At 40.1% G+C, this 13694-nt stretch overlaps 4 protein-coding genes across 6 annotated transcripts in view; 3 read left to right on the top strand and 1 right to left on the bottom strand.

Moving 5' to 3' along the window:
- cpamd8 (C3 and PZP like alpha-2-macroglobulin domain containing 8) overlaps positions 1–2231 on the top strand; it is a 44533-nt gene extending 42302 nt beyond the window's left edge. The window contains exons 43-44 of the mRNA XM_084920643.1: positions 542–743; positions 1207–2231. Of these exons, the coding sequence (XP_084776769.1) occupies positions 542–743; position 1207 (203 nt within the window). The 3' untranslated portion in view covers positions 1208–2231. The remainder of the gene's footprint in view (positions 1–541; positions 744–1206) is intronic.
- A 1401-nt stretch (positions 2232–3632) lies between these two features.
- cimap1d (CIMAP1 family member D) lies at positions 3633–5612 on the top strand. Its single transcript, XM_084922379.1, has 4 exons — positions 3633–3672; positions 4115–4225; positions 4740–4853; positions 4996–5612. The coding sequence occupies exons 1-4, from the start codon at positions 3633–3635 to the stop codon at positions 5484–5486; spliced, it is 756 nt and encodes a 251-aa protein (XP_084778505.1). The 3' UTR covers positions 5487–5612.
- cks2 (CDC28 protein kinase regulatory subunit 2) lies at positions 5587–8538 on the bottom strand. Its single transcript, XM_084920653.1, has 3 exons — positions 8344–8538; positions 8000–8127; positions 5587–6117 (listed from the first exon to the last, which is right to left on the bottom strand). The coding sequence occupies exons 1-3, from the start codon at positions 8400–8402 to the stop codon at positions 6074–6076; spliced, it is 231 nt and encodes a 76-aa protein (XP_084776779.1). The 5' UTR covers positions 8403–8538; the 3' UTR covers positions 5587–6073.
- A 291-nt stretch (positions 8539–8829) lies between these two features.
- shc2 (SHC (Src homology 2 domain containing) transforming protein 2) overlaps positions 8830–13694 on the top strand; it is a 16975-nt gene continuing 12110 nt past the window's right edge. Inside the window, exons 1-2 of one of the 3 annotated variants that reach the window (XM_084920644.1) lie at positions 8832–8961; positions 9659–12201. In XM_084920644.1, the coding sequence (XP_084776770.1) occupies positions 11431–12201 (771 nt within the window). In that variant the 5' untranslated portion in view covers positions 8832–8961; positions 9659–11430. Of the gene's footprint in view, positions 12202–13694 lie in introns of all 3 variants that reach the window. The other 2 variants (XM_084920646.1, XM_084920647.1) reach the window with 2 other exon arrangements.

Here is a 13694-nt window from a genome sequence, read left to right as displayed (position 1 = left end):
TCGGTGACCTTCTGCCAGAGGACAACATACAGTAGAATACCTATACAGGCATTCCTTCAGCTGATTTTTGGTCATAATATATACATTTTTTTGGTTACAGACTTTACAAAATTCCCACATCATATTTGTCTTAAATTTGTTTAACTCTCACCATATGTGCTGCAGGCCTCAAAGAAGGAAAATCTGATTGCAGGCTACTCAGAATAAAGCGAACTTTCATAAAGCTATACCTTGAAAAGACCGATTCAAGCCTAGCACGCTTATACGCGGATACAACATTTTAAGCAAGGTGCGACCCCTGCTGTGTGTGATGTGGTATTGCTCCTCAAGAGGTCCAGATGTGCAGTATATTAAAGGTGTCCTGTGGAGCTGTCTGCAAGCCAGCAGGGTTAGGTTTAGATTTAGTGTTGCTAGCCAGGATTACGATCTATATATATATTCACATCAGGACAGATTTTTAGAGTATCCATGACAGCCAAAACTTTCATTTTTATCCCACCTACCTTGTGTCTGTGTTTCTCACTAACCCTGTTCTCTCCAGGCGAAGAGGAGCAGGGCTCTATGGCAGAGGTGTCCTACTACTCCTATGAATACGACCCAGACTCTGATCCTTTCCTTGCTGATGCAGAGGGAGGGGACCATTTTGATCTTCCTGAAGGTGGCAGGGGTGTGGAGCATAACGTGCGCCTGCCAGTAGATTCCCAGCTACCCACACTGGACACAAAAAACACCCCTGAGCGATGGTATGAGCTACATCTTTGATGTATTTGTTTAACAGACTTTGGATTAGTAGACCTCTCTGATGTTTTCCAGGTATCTGGAAGAGTCTGTTGTGGATATTCATCTTTGGTAATAATGTTAAAGGAATAAAAAAGCAGTTGTACATCTCCCAATATTATGTCTCCACAGACTTCAGCAAGAGATGCTTTAACGGTGTTAACTCTTTCCCCTATAAAGAGGACATTTAATCTCCCCAGTTCCCAAATGACACCTCGGTATATATCAATAAAGTGGTTTGATGACCATTAGCTTTCCAGTTTTTCCAAGGGTAGCTGCACAGGGAGAGACTGTCCTCACTTACTTTTGATAAAAACCCAGTCACTTTGTTTTAAAGGCTTCAAGAGTTACTCAAGGAGGCTTTCAAGGGATAAAGAGTTAAAGATGATCCTTTAAAGAACATGTGTTCTGTTTTCTTGTCATCTACAGAAACACTCCCAGAGTGAAGCCATACCCACCTCCGAATTGTACATTATTTGTGAATATGCTAGTGAATGGAAAGAGAAGAGAGACTTGCTGAAAGGAAGACATGGTGGGGTCTGGAGAATGAGTGTTTGACCTTGTGTGAGTCAGAGTGGATGCATTTATAAGCCTGTGTGTGTGCTTGGATGTGACTGTACGTTTTTTATTAAGCTAGTATCCTCCAGACTTGTATTTTTCCTCCTCTAGACTCCTAGTAATCAATAGGCACAATATCATATTTGTTAATCACTGTACTGCCTTAATAATCACTAGAAGAAATAATCAAGTATTTATGTTTGTAATTACACCTGATGTTATGCAACGTATTTTGTTATATTTTCTATCTGTGGTATTTATTTTTAGATAGAGATCATATCATTTTTATTTTCTAAGTCGCCCCCTCAGTACAATCTACCTGCCCCTTGTGGATTTTTAAGATGTATGCTATACTATGCAAGGCATTTTTCTTTTTCTTTCATAGCAAGCTTTAACCCAGTTATTGCAATGTTTGATGAAATTCCTCTTCTGGTATCCTGCTGGAAAACAGACATATGCTAACCATATGCTTTACGGAAACATAAGCTGAAATGTTTTGCATTTTAAAGATTTTTGGGGGGCATTTTTGTCTTATTACACAGCAGAGTAGAGATTGACAAGAAACACAAGAAGGCAGAAGGGGACTGGCATGCAACAAAGGCCTCTGGCCGACTCTGACTTTTACAGTTCGACCCAGCTGTAGTGTTTCTGAAACTATTCTGCCAAGATACCAGCATCTCCTCTCACCATTGAGATTTGATTGTACAGCTCATAAGCTATTTTGTTTTTTTGTTCAATTTTGATCTTTGAAGCAGTCAAGTTAAAAATATTAAAGAATAATAAAGAATGAAGTTTTGATTTCTGTAAAAGTACCAAATTTGATCAAATGTAACCCAGATCGATATCAAATATTGTGATTTTTAAAACAAATGAGAATAAAATTTGTATGCAGTTTAGGCCTTTGGTTTTGTTACTTCACTACCTGTGTTTCTCCAACTGACTTACTGAGATATCTGCATCTGCAGCACAGTACGTGTCTCTTTTTTCAACTAGCAGAGCTGCAGTGCAGTTCTTTATGAGAGATGTGTTGCTCCATTTCCTTTAAATGGATGGTGAAGTCAGCAGTCAACTGTATTATACTCAGCTGTTTCAAAGGGCCTTCTGCTTTCACTCTCTTATTCCTTGTATGTAGCTGCATTGGAGACAGAAAGCATGTTAGTGTGTGTGAATTTGTACCTAACTGCATACTTGCACATGTTTGAGCCTTAATGTGTTTGTGTTATTTAGGTTGCCAAAGGAGGGCACCCCCAGGAGAGAGTTAAAGCCTGTGAAAGTTTAATGTTTGCTTACTGCACGTCACTTGTCGACCCTCTCGGTTACAGTTGTCTCTGGAAACTGGCAGCTCAGGCCTTTAAACCGAATCACATCAACACATAACTGTGTCTGGAAAGTGTGCTTGGCTCGAGGTTAAGGATGATAAATCAGGGGGTTGTTAATTCACTGTGTATTCCATCAGTTCAACGGGAGATGTAGCTACTCATTCTGAATGGAAAACTTTGTTCTTGTTGTGACAACGAGGCAGCGGTGCAGGGGACCAGGCTGCAGCAAGCTACCCACAGCAGTCTCCGTGGCAACTGTACGCATGGCTGAAGAGTGATATTGCGTCTCCACGCTGTGATGAGCAGAAAGAGTCAAAAGAGAAAGGACGGAGAGGGGGATCTTGGTTTCATGGTTTGCGGGGGGAGCGAGCTAGCGTTACATGAGAGTGAATCGGAGTGATGACATTGTTTCTAAGTGCCAGCTGAGTGCACCTATACTCCTACCCCCATGGAGGAAGGGCTAATGACCTGTCCAAGCATCCACTGATGAAGCATTTGGACAAAGGGGCAAACGGGCAGACAGAGTAAACCCTATCCAGGGTAGATCCTCCTCTGTTGTTGACACTTTGACAAGCATTATAGGTCTCAGGTTTCCTGATTGCTTTGGAGGAAATTGGTGATTGATCCTAGATCAGGCAGGGTTCTGGGTTTCTAAAGTCACCTGGGGCTTTGGTGATGCTGGATCAAGAGGAAGCACAGATATCTAACAAAAAAGAAACAGACAATAGACCAAGAACAGCCTGAATGAAGGAATCACTTGCGCCTTTGAATCTGATGACTGAATTTCCTGAAGCCTGCCTCACTTTTAGCTGAAAAGGGACATTACCTGTGTCAAGACCCCAGTTCAGCTATTTTTATTTATTTATTTTTAAATTTTAAATTTTACGAGCATATAATGCCCAGAGCAATCTGATACTTCTATAGAACCACTACCATTGCTGGACTCCTGAAGTAACTATCAATTCTGTAAAGAGTAAGATGGAGAAAAAATACCCAGTAATTGCTGGACGAGAAAAAGGTAAGTCATCTTCAATAACGATCATGGTTCTTTTTTTTTTATGTAAATTAATATTTACAAATAAATATCAGTAGCTTAATATACTGCAGTTAAGCAGAGTGGGTCGTTTTGCAGTGGGCAGACCTGTCAGGACTTGCTCCACTCTGTGAAAAAATGCTCCCACCTTGTTAGCTGTTTGACATAGTGTGCATAATAGTGTTTCATTCAAGGCTGAAAACTGGAAGGCTAATCTCTAAAATTCACATGAATTTTCATTTGTATTGTCTAGTTATCAGACTTCCTTATTTGCAGAGAACCTTACATAAAGCTGCGTTCACAATCAAAGGAGCCATTGTCACTTTAGAATTTCCCACATGTATGACTTTTGTAAACTGTGGATGTAATTTAAGACACGTGTATTTTGAGGTTATGGCAACTTTGTGACATTTTCTGCTGTTTCAAGGGCCTGGACCTGGTCGCTATGGGCTTCCTCCCACTATTGGATTTATTGGCCATGACTTCACAAAGTCAACTAGCCCTGCCTACACTTTCCATGGAAGGATGACTGATAATAGTGAGCCCCTCTCTTGCTTTATGGTTTATCAGAAGTGGGTACTTTGAGGGCTAGTTTTCAAGTTTAACTTAAAGCTAACTAAAGTATTACTTTTTTTTTTTTTTTTGCAGATTTTTTCTTTTTATTTATTCTATGACTAACTAAATAATGCCTTTTTTCGTCAAACTGCTGATTTAGGACACAAATTAGCTGAAAGCATTACAGTCACCAATACACACATTTCACAGAATTTGTGTACAGTAATTTATATTGTTTGTCTTTATGTTTTCAGAATGATTTCCTCTCCTGTAAAAATGATCTCACAAAAATTTCCGTTTGGTGTGATGTCAAATTCAACCACTAGGTGGAGACAAGAAGTTTTTCTTCACTTTTTTTTTAAACTTTTTCCTTTTTTTAAACTGCATCTACAGATTTTCAGGATCAAATCAAATCAAATTAAGGAAAAAAAAAAGAATGAAAAGAAGTTTACTTTTTAAAAATATAAATTTGTAATTATCCAATTAATTTTTAACAGTGTATAGTGTTGACTCCAGTCCAGGGCCTCGGTATCACATTGATGCAAGAATCACTCGATTTGGAAAGGATGGCACACCTGCATACTCAATGCTGGGTAAAGTCAAAGCCCAGAGTAAGTATGCTTTCCTTCATTATTAGAGTTTATTTTAAAATTAATTGTGACATATTGTATATCAGTCAGATCAATAGATTAGTGAAGAAAACATGTACTTTTGACCCTTCTGGAGAACCCCATGTGATTGTCTTCTGCTCACTAGAGGAGCTTTTCCACACACCAGGACCCGGTGCATACAGCCCTGAGAGAGCCCCACCATGCAACCTGCAGCGCAGACCTCCATCCTACACCATGGGCTCTCGCACACACTACCGCAGTGTTGACTCAGTCCCAGCTCCCAACAAGTACTCTCTACCGCCACTTATGGGCGCTCAAGTCCCAGACAAGGCATCCAGTGCAAGCTACACAATATCAGGTGGTCTCAGCATAGGGGGACCATCTGAGGATTTAGCCAAGACTCCTGCGCCTTGCAGATACAATAGTACAGACCCAAATGTTTATCTGCTCCGACGGCCAGCGTTTTCCATGTCGGGACGTCACAGTTTACCCAGAGATGGCACCAAGAAACCAGGTCCAGGAACATATAATCCAGAGAAAGTTACAGTCCACAAGGCCCGGGCACCAGCCTACTCCCTGGGTATCAGACACTCAGAATTTGTTACTCCACTTATTGTCAATATTTCTGACTAAACAGTCATCTGAGAGAAAATTACATCATTCTTCAATTAAATAAAAAGAAAAGAAGCAAGTATTAAGGAATTAGCATATTTTATTTGTCCAGTATCAAAGAACTTGACAAATCAACCATAACGGAGAGCCAAATGTATATCAAGAAATAACATATGCACATAAAATACATACGTTTAAGGAATTATCAATAAATGTTTTAACAAAAATGTTAGGGATGTCATTGGTTTGAGCAAAATAAAATCATATGCTCATATGGCCATTAAGTAAATAGATCAGTCTTGACAACATTACACCTAAAGATAAAAAAAAAAAAATTGTTAAATTGTACAATTGACAGGCAAACTTCCACCTTCAAATTGTTTTAAGTTATCATTCACAGTGAAAACAAGACATTTTTGTCTCTCATAACCTCTAAAAACTGAGGAAATTTGAATGAAGAAACACAAAAATATATACACACAAAACTACAGGGCATCTACACAATATATCAGAACACATATAGATTTATGTGCAGGACAGATATAGGATCGAAAGACAATACATATCAGCAGAGGAGATGGCAGGTATTTTAACAGACAGCTTCCCCTTTAATCCTTTGGGAGAGGCCTTCTGAAAAGCAGTATGTGTGGCTCTAGGGAGTAAAGCAAGAAAGAAGGATCTGTCAGCATCATCAGTAAGTCATCAAACACAGTCAAGCCTACAGCTGTACGTCGTCTACACCCAAATTTGATCGCGGCCAAATAATGCAGTGTAGAAGCTGTACAATGACAGATTCAATTCTTATGTCAACTTTAGCACAATACTCATATGCTGTTGAAAGTATAATGAAGGGGTTTCAAACACAGGGACCAGGGGCCAAATCCAGCTCAGCAAATGCAGAGCCAAGTCAAAATTTTGTTATCAACTTTTTGAAATTGAAAAAATAAGAATTTTGAGTTAGTAAGTCAAAATCTTGAGACAATAACCTGAAATTTTAGACTTAGAGCTTTTTATTGTTATTGTGCTGTTTCTTGCACAGCGAAATTGGGTAGCTGGACCACAAAGGTGCAAAAATAAGAAGAGAAAACAATATACAACAAGGGGGGAAATAAATAAGAAAACAAAATAAAAAGCAATATATATGTATACATATATGTGAGTGAAACTATATACACATGGTGTATGCGTAAGAAACATTGAAACAGAAACATTGTGGGTCTGTATACAAGGGCAATTATAAAATATAATAATTGAAATGGTATGGATGTCAAAAACTTTCTTATGTTTGTTCATTTTTACCAACAATAACAAGGTTCTATAGGGTAATTATTAAATGTTTTTAGTCAGTAAAACACCTTGCCGTTACCAGCGTTTATGGACATTTAATTCAGATTGCTTGGATCATTAAAAAAAAAAAAACAAACACAAAAAAACAAACAAAAAAAACCCAATATTGCGTCTTTCCAAAAAAATTAACATTTAAATCTTCTCTAATTTTGTATATTCACTGTGATCTACACATTTTAATATCTTCCTGGGAACCAAGGAAAAAAAGAATCTTCCCATTGAACTTTTTTGTGATTACCATCCTCTTTGGAGCTAAAAGAGGCCACCCAAACACATGGGATATCAATGGAAAGCCCAGAATGTCCTCTATTTAGTCCCTCAGGACTTAGTAGTATAGCTCAAATAAGTCAAAAGATATAGACCAAAAACAAATGCCCATTACAGAGGACATAAATGAATAGGCTGGTTCTCAGGAGGATATGTCATAATGGTACTGGCTGTTTTTAAAACTAACAAACAAAACAAAACACCTTCTTGAAATTGTGCTTATTTTTCTTACAGTTTCTCAGGGTCTCAGCCATCTCTCCTGTGGATGTACTACTTCTTACCCACACAAGATCAAACTAGGCTCTTATGAGTTTGGCCCTGATATAGGGTCACCATGAAAATCACCCTGATATAGTCATCCCTCTTCTTTGATACATATACCAGGAAGAGATCTGTTCATAATGGGCAATGGAATACACACCATGTAAAAAGGCTGAGCTAAAGCTAAAGGCTTCAGCATAGAGTGAGCAATGTTATGGCCTGTAAATGGTAAGTGGCCTGTATTTGTATAGCACTTTACACTACATTCAGTCATTCACACATTGGTGATGGCAAGCTACAATGTAGCCACAGCTGCCATGGGGCGCACTGACAGAGGGGAGGCTGTTATAGCTTTTTTTTTATAATAGCAACCCTGATCATTCCCTGGAGACGCTTTCCTACTCAAGTGACAGTAAACAGATGGTGAAATGTCTGGTTTAAAACAAAAAAGAAAAGAGCCCTAAAACACATATTTGCTTTTACTGTGCTTTGTAGTTTTCCAAAGGTTTGACAGAAACGTGGGATTTTCACCACCTTAGATTCAAAGAATGATGACATCAATTTGTAGTTCTTTAGATGCACACATGGGCGTCTGACTTAATTTTCAAGACAAGACTGAGGAAAAATGTGAACTTATCCTTCACACCATGATTACTGACCTGGTTTATGGATCATGTAGTGAATCCAGCCCTGGCTCTGTTGGACTCCAAGTCCTCTCCACTCTTCTTCTGTCATCAGGTGGGAGGAGGGCACCAGTTTGGACAGCTGCTTGGGAAGCACAACATGCCTGAGGATGGAAATATAACAAACATATTGTTAATTGCCTACTAGGGGTCAGACAGTTTATTTTGATATATTTTAATATCAACTGCTAACGCTAACACAAGAAGTCTCAATTTACAGCGGCAATAAGTTATCTCCACCACGTTCAAAAGCTACTTTGACCTTAGCTAATTACTCGAACTAAATTAACGGACTCTTGAAAACGTTAAAAACATAATACCTGTACTCGAAGTCGTCATCGGTGTACTTGTCAGAATAGAAAATCTGTTTTTTCGACATTTTCAGTTGACAAAAGCAACAAAACTGAGCTTCAAAGAGCTGATATTGGATAATGTGAACCAAATATGTTCGCTAGCAGTATCTACAAGCTCAACGAGCTACTGTCATCTGCCGCTGTTTTCTGGGGATGATTCAAACCCCAACGGTTACCCGCACTCCTCTGATTGGTCAAAGCAGCAGCACGCGGACTTAACAGGATCGTCCATTCATAGAAAGATGACTCCCTCCGCAGGGAAAACACAAGTCTTGTGGCGAAGCGCTATCGCGATAGAATTTGTACATTTAACGGTATATTAGGACTGGTTATATATATGATTAAAAAAAAATGTTTTTGATTTTTTAAACCCAAGGTTTGTGATGTATTTTGAAAAGTCTGTGGTCGTTTTGTCAGATATGTTGAGAAGTTGACACAGTAAAAGATCTTCGGCTCTCAATTATCTCTGCTACGTAGTTGATCTTCTGCAAGAGATACTTTTCACGTAGACGAGCCGACAACGGAGGGTAAACTTTCAGGAGAAAAGTACACAGGGTTGGCGATGTATCCACTGGGGGTGAAATCGTATGTATGATTCACTTCTATACCTTCTGTTCGACCTGTGGTGTATTCACAACAGCATGGGAATATGAACAATTAGCATGACTACATAAATTTTATTATTTTTAAAAAGCACTTTGGTCATAGAACACTGAAAGTGAATATGGCAAAAATATTTAGAGAAGCATCCATCAGCATCATCAGTAAGTGATTAAACAGTACAGTCAAGTTGCAGGTCGTTTACACCCAGCTTTCATAGCCAAATTTTATATATATGTTTTGTATAAATAACATTATATTCTCAGTCTACTAACTTACTGCGAACTCATTTTACATTTTAACCAAATAACAGCTTAAATTTTCTGTGCTGCAGGTACCTTATGACGTTTTGTTGTATTAGGTTGTGTCAGTGGCTGTTAATGAGTGGTGTGTTATTCAGAGCATGATTTGTTCCACTTGTATGTGTAAATTCATGAGGTAAATCCGTTAACTCTTGACATACAGAGAAAAAAAATGTGTGAATTAAATTGGAATTGGTATCATTTGTAGAATGAAAGTGGAAGTAAGAGTTTGAGGAAATAACATGAACACTTTAATTTTATACATGAGACTCAAGTGTTTTGCCAGGGAAAATGGGGAACAGAAAATACAGAGAAAGGCTACTGCATCTGTCAACATGCATCGATTACATCTGGTTTATCAGTAACTTTTTATACTCTAGCAAACAACCACTGCAGTGGTCATGTAACAGCTTTCTCAGAGCCTGACACAGGTAAGATCCATGCTTCTTTCTAACTTTAAGATTGCAAATGTGTCAGTTGCATGCCTGTATAATCTCTTATCTTGTTACTATTGTTCTGAATGAATTGGACTGTAGTTTGTTTACTGTAGTTGTTCTAGAGTCGGTGTTGGATAAATGCCATGGTCTCCAGTTTCTCCAGATTCTCTGAAGCGCTGTAGAAATCCTGTGAATTACAGACCTTTCTTCAGCTTTTTGGCATGACAGAGTGTTGGGTTAGACACAATATATTTCTAGAAACTTGTTTTGGGGAATAGGTTTTCCTTCTGTCTTCTGTGTCAGTATCCTTTTTACTACTGTACCTGTTTACGTGATTCGACTGAAAATCATCGTTTAACTCGCTTTATGTTTCTCACAGAGAATCCTGAATCCTGATGCGTACCTTCTGTTGCCTTTGTGTAAGACGGAGGAATGCAGTTGTGAGAGAGAAGCAGGAAAGAGATCGAACGGGGGAAAGGGAAAAAGAGAGAGCAGCTAAGAGGATCTTGCTGAGATGGCTGATTGTTCTCTTGGGAGACGGTTGGGAGGGAGATGGGAAGGGAATTCAGGCAGATGGAATAGGGTGGATGTTTTTAGAGATGTAGTCCCTTAGGAGAGTGGCTGCATTGTTTTCTCTGTGAAGTCTTTGCCTATAACCAGGATCAATTATAAGCATACATCAAATCATACAAAATTCACTTTAACTAAATGGACAGGAAATTTTCTGATATTCATCAACATCCAAACTCAATACCCTCTTAAATATTTTAACTTTATATCTCAATGTAGCTAGTTCTAGAGCTTTGTTCTTCTGTTGCTGTACATTTGTGTTATTTGTTTTTATGCGATTTAAAGTAGTGTTGGTTACTTTTTGAACATGTGAATTTAAATTAAGGACATTATTTTGTGTTAGTTATCAAAATGCAGAGACAGTTGAAATACAGAAGGCATAGATAAAAAATAAACAGAAAATCCATAGATAAGAAAAATTCCAAATGATAATGAACTGACAATGGATGGGCAAGATGCTTCGGATGTTTCCAGCCTCTCGCCCAGTGTTAGCTGGGATCCCAGCTGGATAAGTGGTTAAGTGGATAGATATATCGTTTTATTTCAGTCATTTTTACCGTCTTAAAAGCAATGCAGCCTTTTTTATAATCTTAATATCACTGTTTTTTATTGTCCGAGGTCAAATGCTGGCATAGAGTTCATTTGAGGAGTAGATTCCAAAATGTAATGATTACTGGCTCCAATTACTGCCCTGCTGAATGTCCTTTATGTAGAAACACAGGTGCTCTGTAGTGTCAATGTGTACGTGTGTCTGGGAGCCGGGTGGTTCAGGCAGATGTGTTTTAGCTAATACAGTCTGAGAGCAGCTGGGCAGGGCTAATAGACCAATGACATCATCCAAAGAGAGAGAGAAGAGAGAGAGCAAGACTGGGAGCACAGCTTGCCTAAGGCAGGGAGAGGGAGCGGGGCAGCTCAGTGAGGAGAGCAGCATGAGAGCGGGACAGTGTGTGTGTGTGAACGGGAGAGGACCAGACAGCATTCAGTTGACTTTGACAAGGATATAAGACCAACAAGATTTTCCTGCTAGTTTTCTCCTCCTCCTTCTTTGCACCTTTCCCCCTCCCCTTCCCCCCTTTCCCCTTTTTCTTCCATCCTGTGGCAGTTATCCCCACTCACAGGTCCTGCTTCAGGCGGCTACTCCGGGCATGCTCCTTAAGCCAAAGTATGACCGCTTTCGCAATGAGTCTGTGACCTCCTCCGACGACCTAATGCAGAGCTTAGCCATGAGCGGCAAAGTTGTGGCCACACCAGTGGTTCCCTCCTCCACGCCAAGCCTTCCTCTGCCTCCTTTGCCTCCCCTGGATCCCAGTGCCAGGTCCTCCTCCTCTGCTGGGGCTATGGCCTTGGCCGACTCTCCTTGCCTGGATGGGGAACAAGATGCCACGACAACCTTCTGCATGCTCATTCCTAAGATGCCTCAGTGGAAATTCTCCAACTCCCTGCTTAGCCGGAGTCCATCCAACTCCAGTTCCAGCTCCAATTCTAGCAAGGACTCGGGCAAGACAGCGGCAGCTACTTCCCAGGCCTCTGTCACGTCTTCTTCATCATCATCACACAGGCCCGGTGGTGGAACCTCAGCCAGTGGCCCAGTGGCGAGCCTTGCAGCAGTGCTTAACTCCTGTGACCCGGTGTGTGTCACTCCTTGTTCCCTACAGGCCATTCGGGGGCAGCGAGCAGTAGCAGCGGCAAATTCTGCCAGTCCAGGGGGGCACGTATTTGGAGCCGCAGAGGTCATGGCGAGCCCCGGTGGCTCCAGCAACTTCAGATCAGGAATGACGCGCAGCACAAGGGTCGAAGGCATGTGGCATGGGGGAGAGGACTTCAACCAGAAGGGCAGCTTCATCCACAAACCCTCTCAAGGCTGGCTGCACCCTGACAAGAAGATAGTAGGACAAGGAGCGTCCTACATTGTCAGGGTAAGCTAGCTGGCACTTTTTTATTTTCTTCAAAGAAATAAAAAACAACCAAAGGAAATATGCAGTAACTTTTTTCAGGTACTCATCAATGAGTAAAGAGAACAAGATAATTGCAGAATATTAAATATATGACCCCACTTAAATATTCTCTGTCTGACTGCATAGAAGACAAAAGGACACCTCACTATCAGGCAGTTTGTTATGCAGCTCATGTGGGAAGACTGGGGAATACATAATTTAATCCAGATAGATGGCTGAGCGTTGCTCATTGGGAGACAGCACGCAGGCGTCAGGGTTGAGAGAGATAAACCATGAAATTATGTGTACAGACTGTAGAAAGGATTGTGGTTCAGCTGCACTGTTTACCAAAGGTAGAATTTATCATACTGTAGTTAAACAATGAGAATCTGTATTTATAGAGCTTGTAACTTACGTCTGATTGTAAGCTCCCACTGCAAGCTTGTGGGAGTGGTTGCTCTTTGTTTTGTTTCTGGATTGTTTACGTTCTTGTATGCAATGAATTATTATGATTTTACCCATAAAATGTTATTTACAGCATCTCAGCATAGTCGATACCAAATGTTTATTTCATTATCATGAAAATATGCTCAAAATAAGCTTTTTTATTATTCGGTAAATTTGTATCAAAATAAACTGATACATATAGAAATGAATGTGATCATTTCAAATGATATAGATAAATCTGAGTTTCAAAGAAATCTTGTTCTCAATCCGAGCTTGCTGTGTTTACAAAGGGCTACCAGCCTGAGCAGAATGCTCGATGTCCCCTCAGCAATCCCCCATAACTGTTCACCTCTGCCCCTGTGCTCTCCTCCTCCTCAAACTAATGACATGACTCTTGATTAGCCCAGACTGGGGCCCAAGCACGCTTTCTAATAACATTATACAGGCACCATTCATTCCCATATTCAATTACATTTAATCACAGTCATTTGCATCATATGATGTGGAAGAGGATGGTTGGATCTGTATGGGAGCAGTCCAAATGTTGATTACATATGAGCTCTCACAGCCAGGAAGGGCTTTCTGAAATGTATAACAAGTGCTCTTTTCATATCTGACTCATAATCATATTAATGATGGGACCAGGCTTTTAACAGCTTGTTGTTGTCATCAGAAACTGCCCTCTGACTATTGCAGATGACCTGAAAGAGCCAGTGTTTGAACGTATTTCACGCCTCTTGACGTAGTACTTCAGGAGACATGTATGTGCAGCATGCATTTCAATGGTAAATCTATGTAGGGAGGCGTAGTCTCTGCATGTATTAGTGTCAGAGTGACGGTTGATTTCTGCTGCACTGTGCCATTTTTAAGTAGCACGGCCACTATGCTGAGCGACTCTCATTCTCTCACTCACATATTTATACATATCCACTCCTCTGCTGGGAAAGACACAAATCAGATTTTTAGCAATGCTCTTACTCGCTCTCTCTCCCTCTCTCTCGCTGCATAGCCACGTCAAGATCTGTGTC

The sequence above is a fragment of the Perissodus microlepis genome, chromosome 23 (assembly GCF_051167445.1).
Source record: "Perissodus microlepis isolate ML-2025 ecotype Zambia chromosome 23, ASM5116744v1, whole genome shotgun sequence".
NCBI lineage: Eukaryota > Metazoa > Chordata > Actinopteri > Cichliformes > Cichlidae > Perissodus > Perissodus microlepis.
Note: the sequence above shows the minus strand (reverse complement) of the source record. Positions and strands in the feature narration are given on the sequence as shown.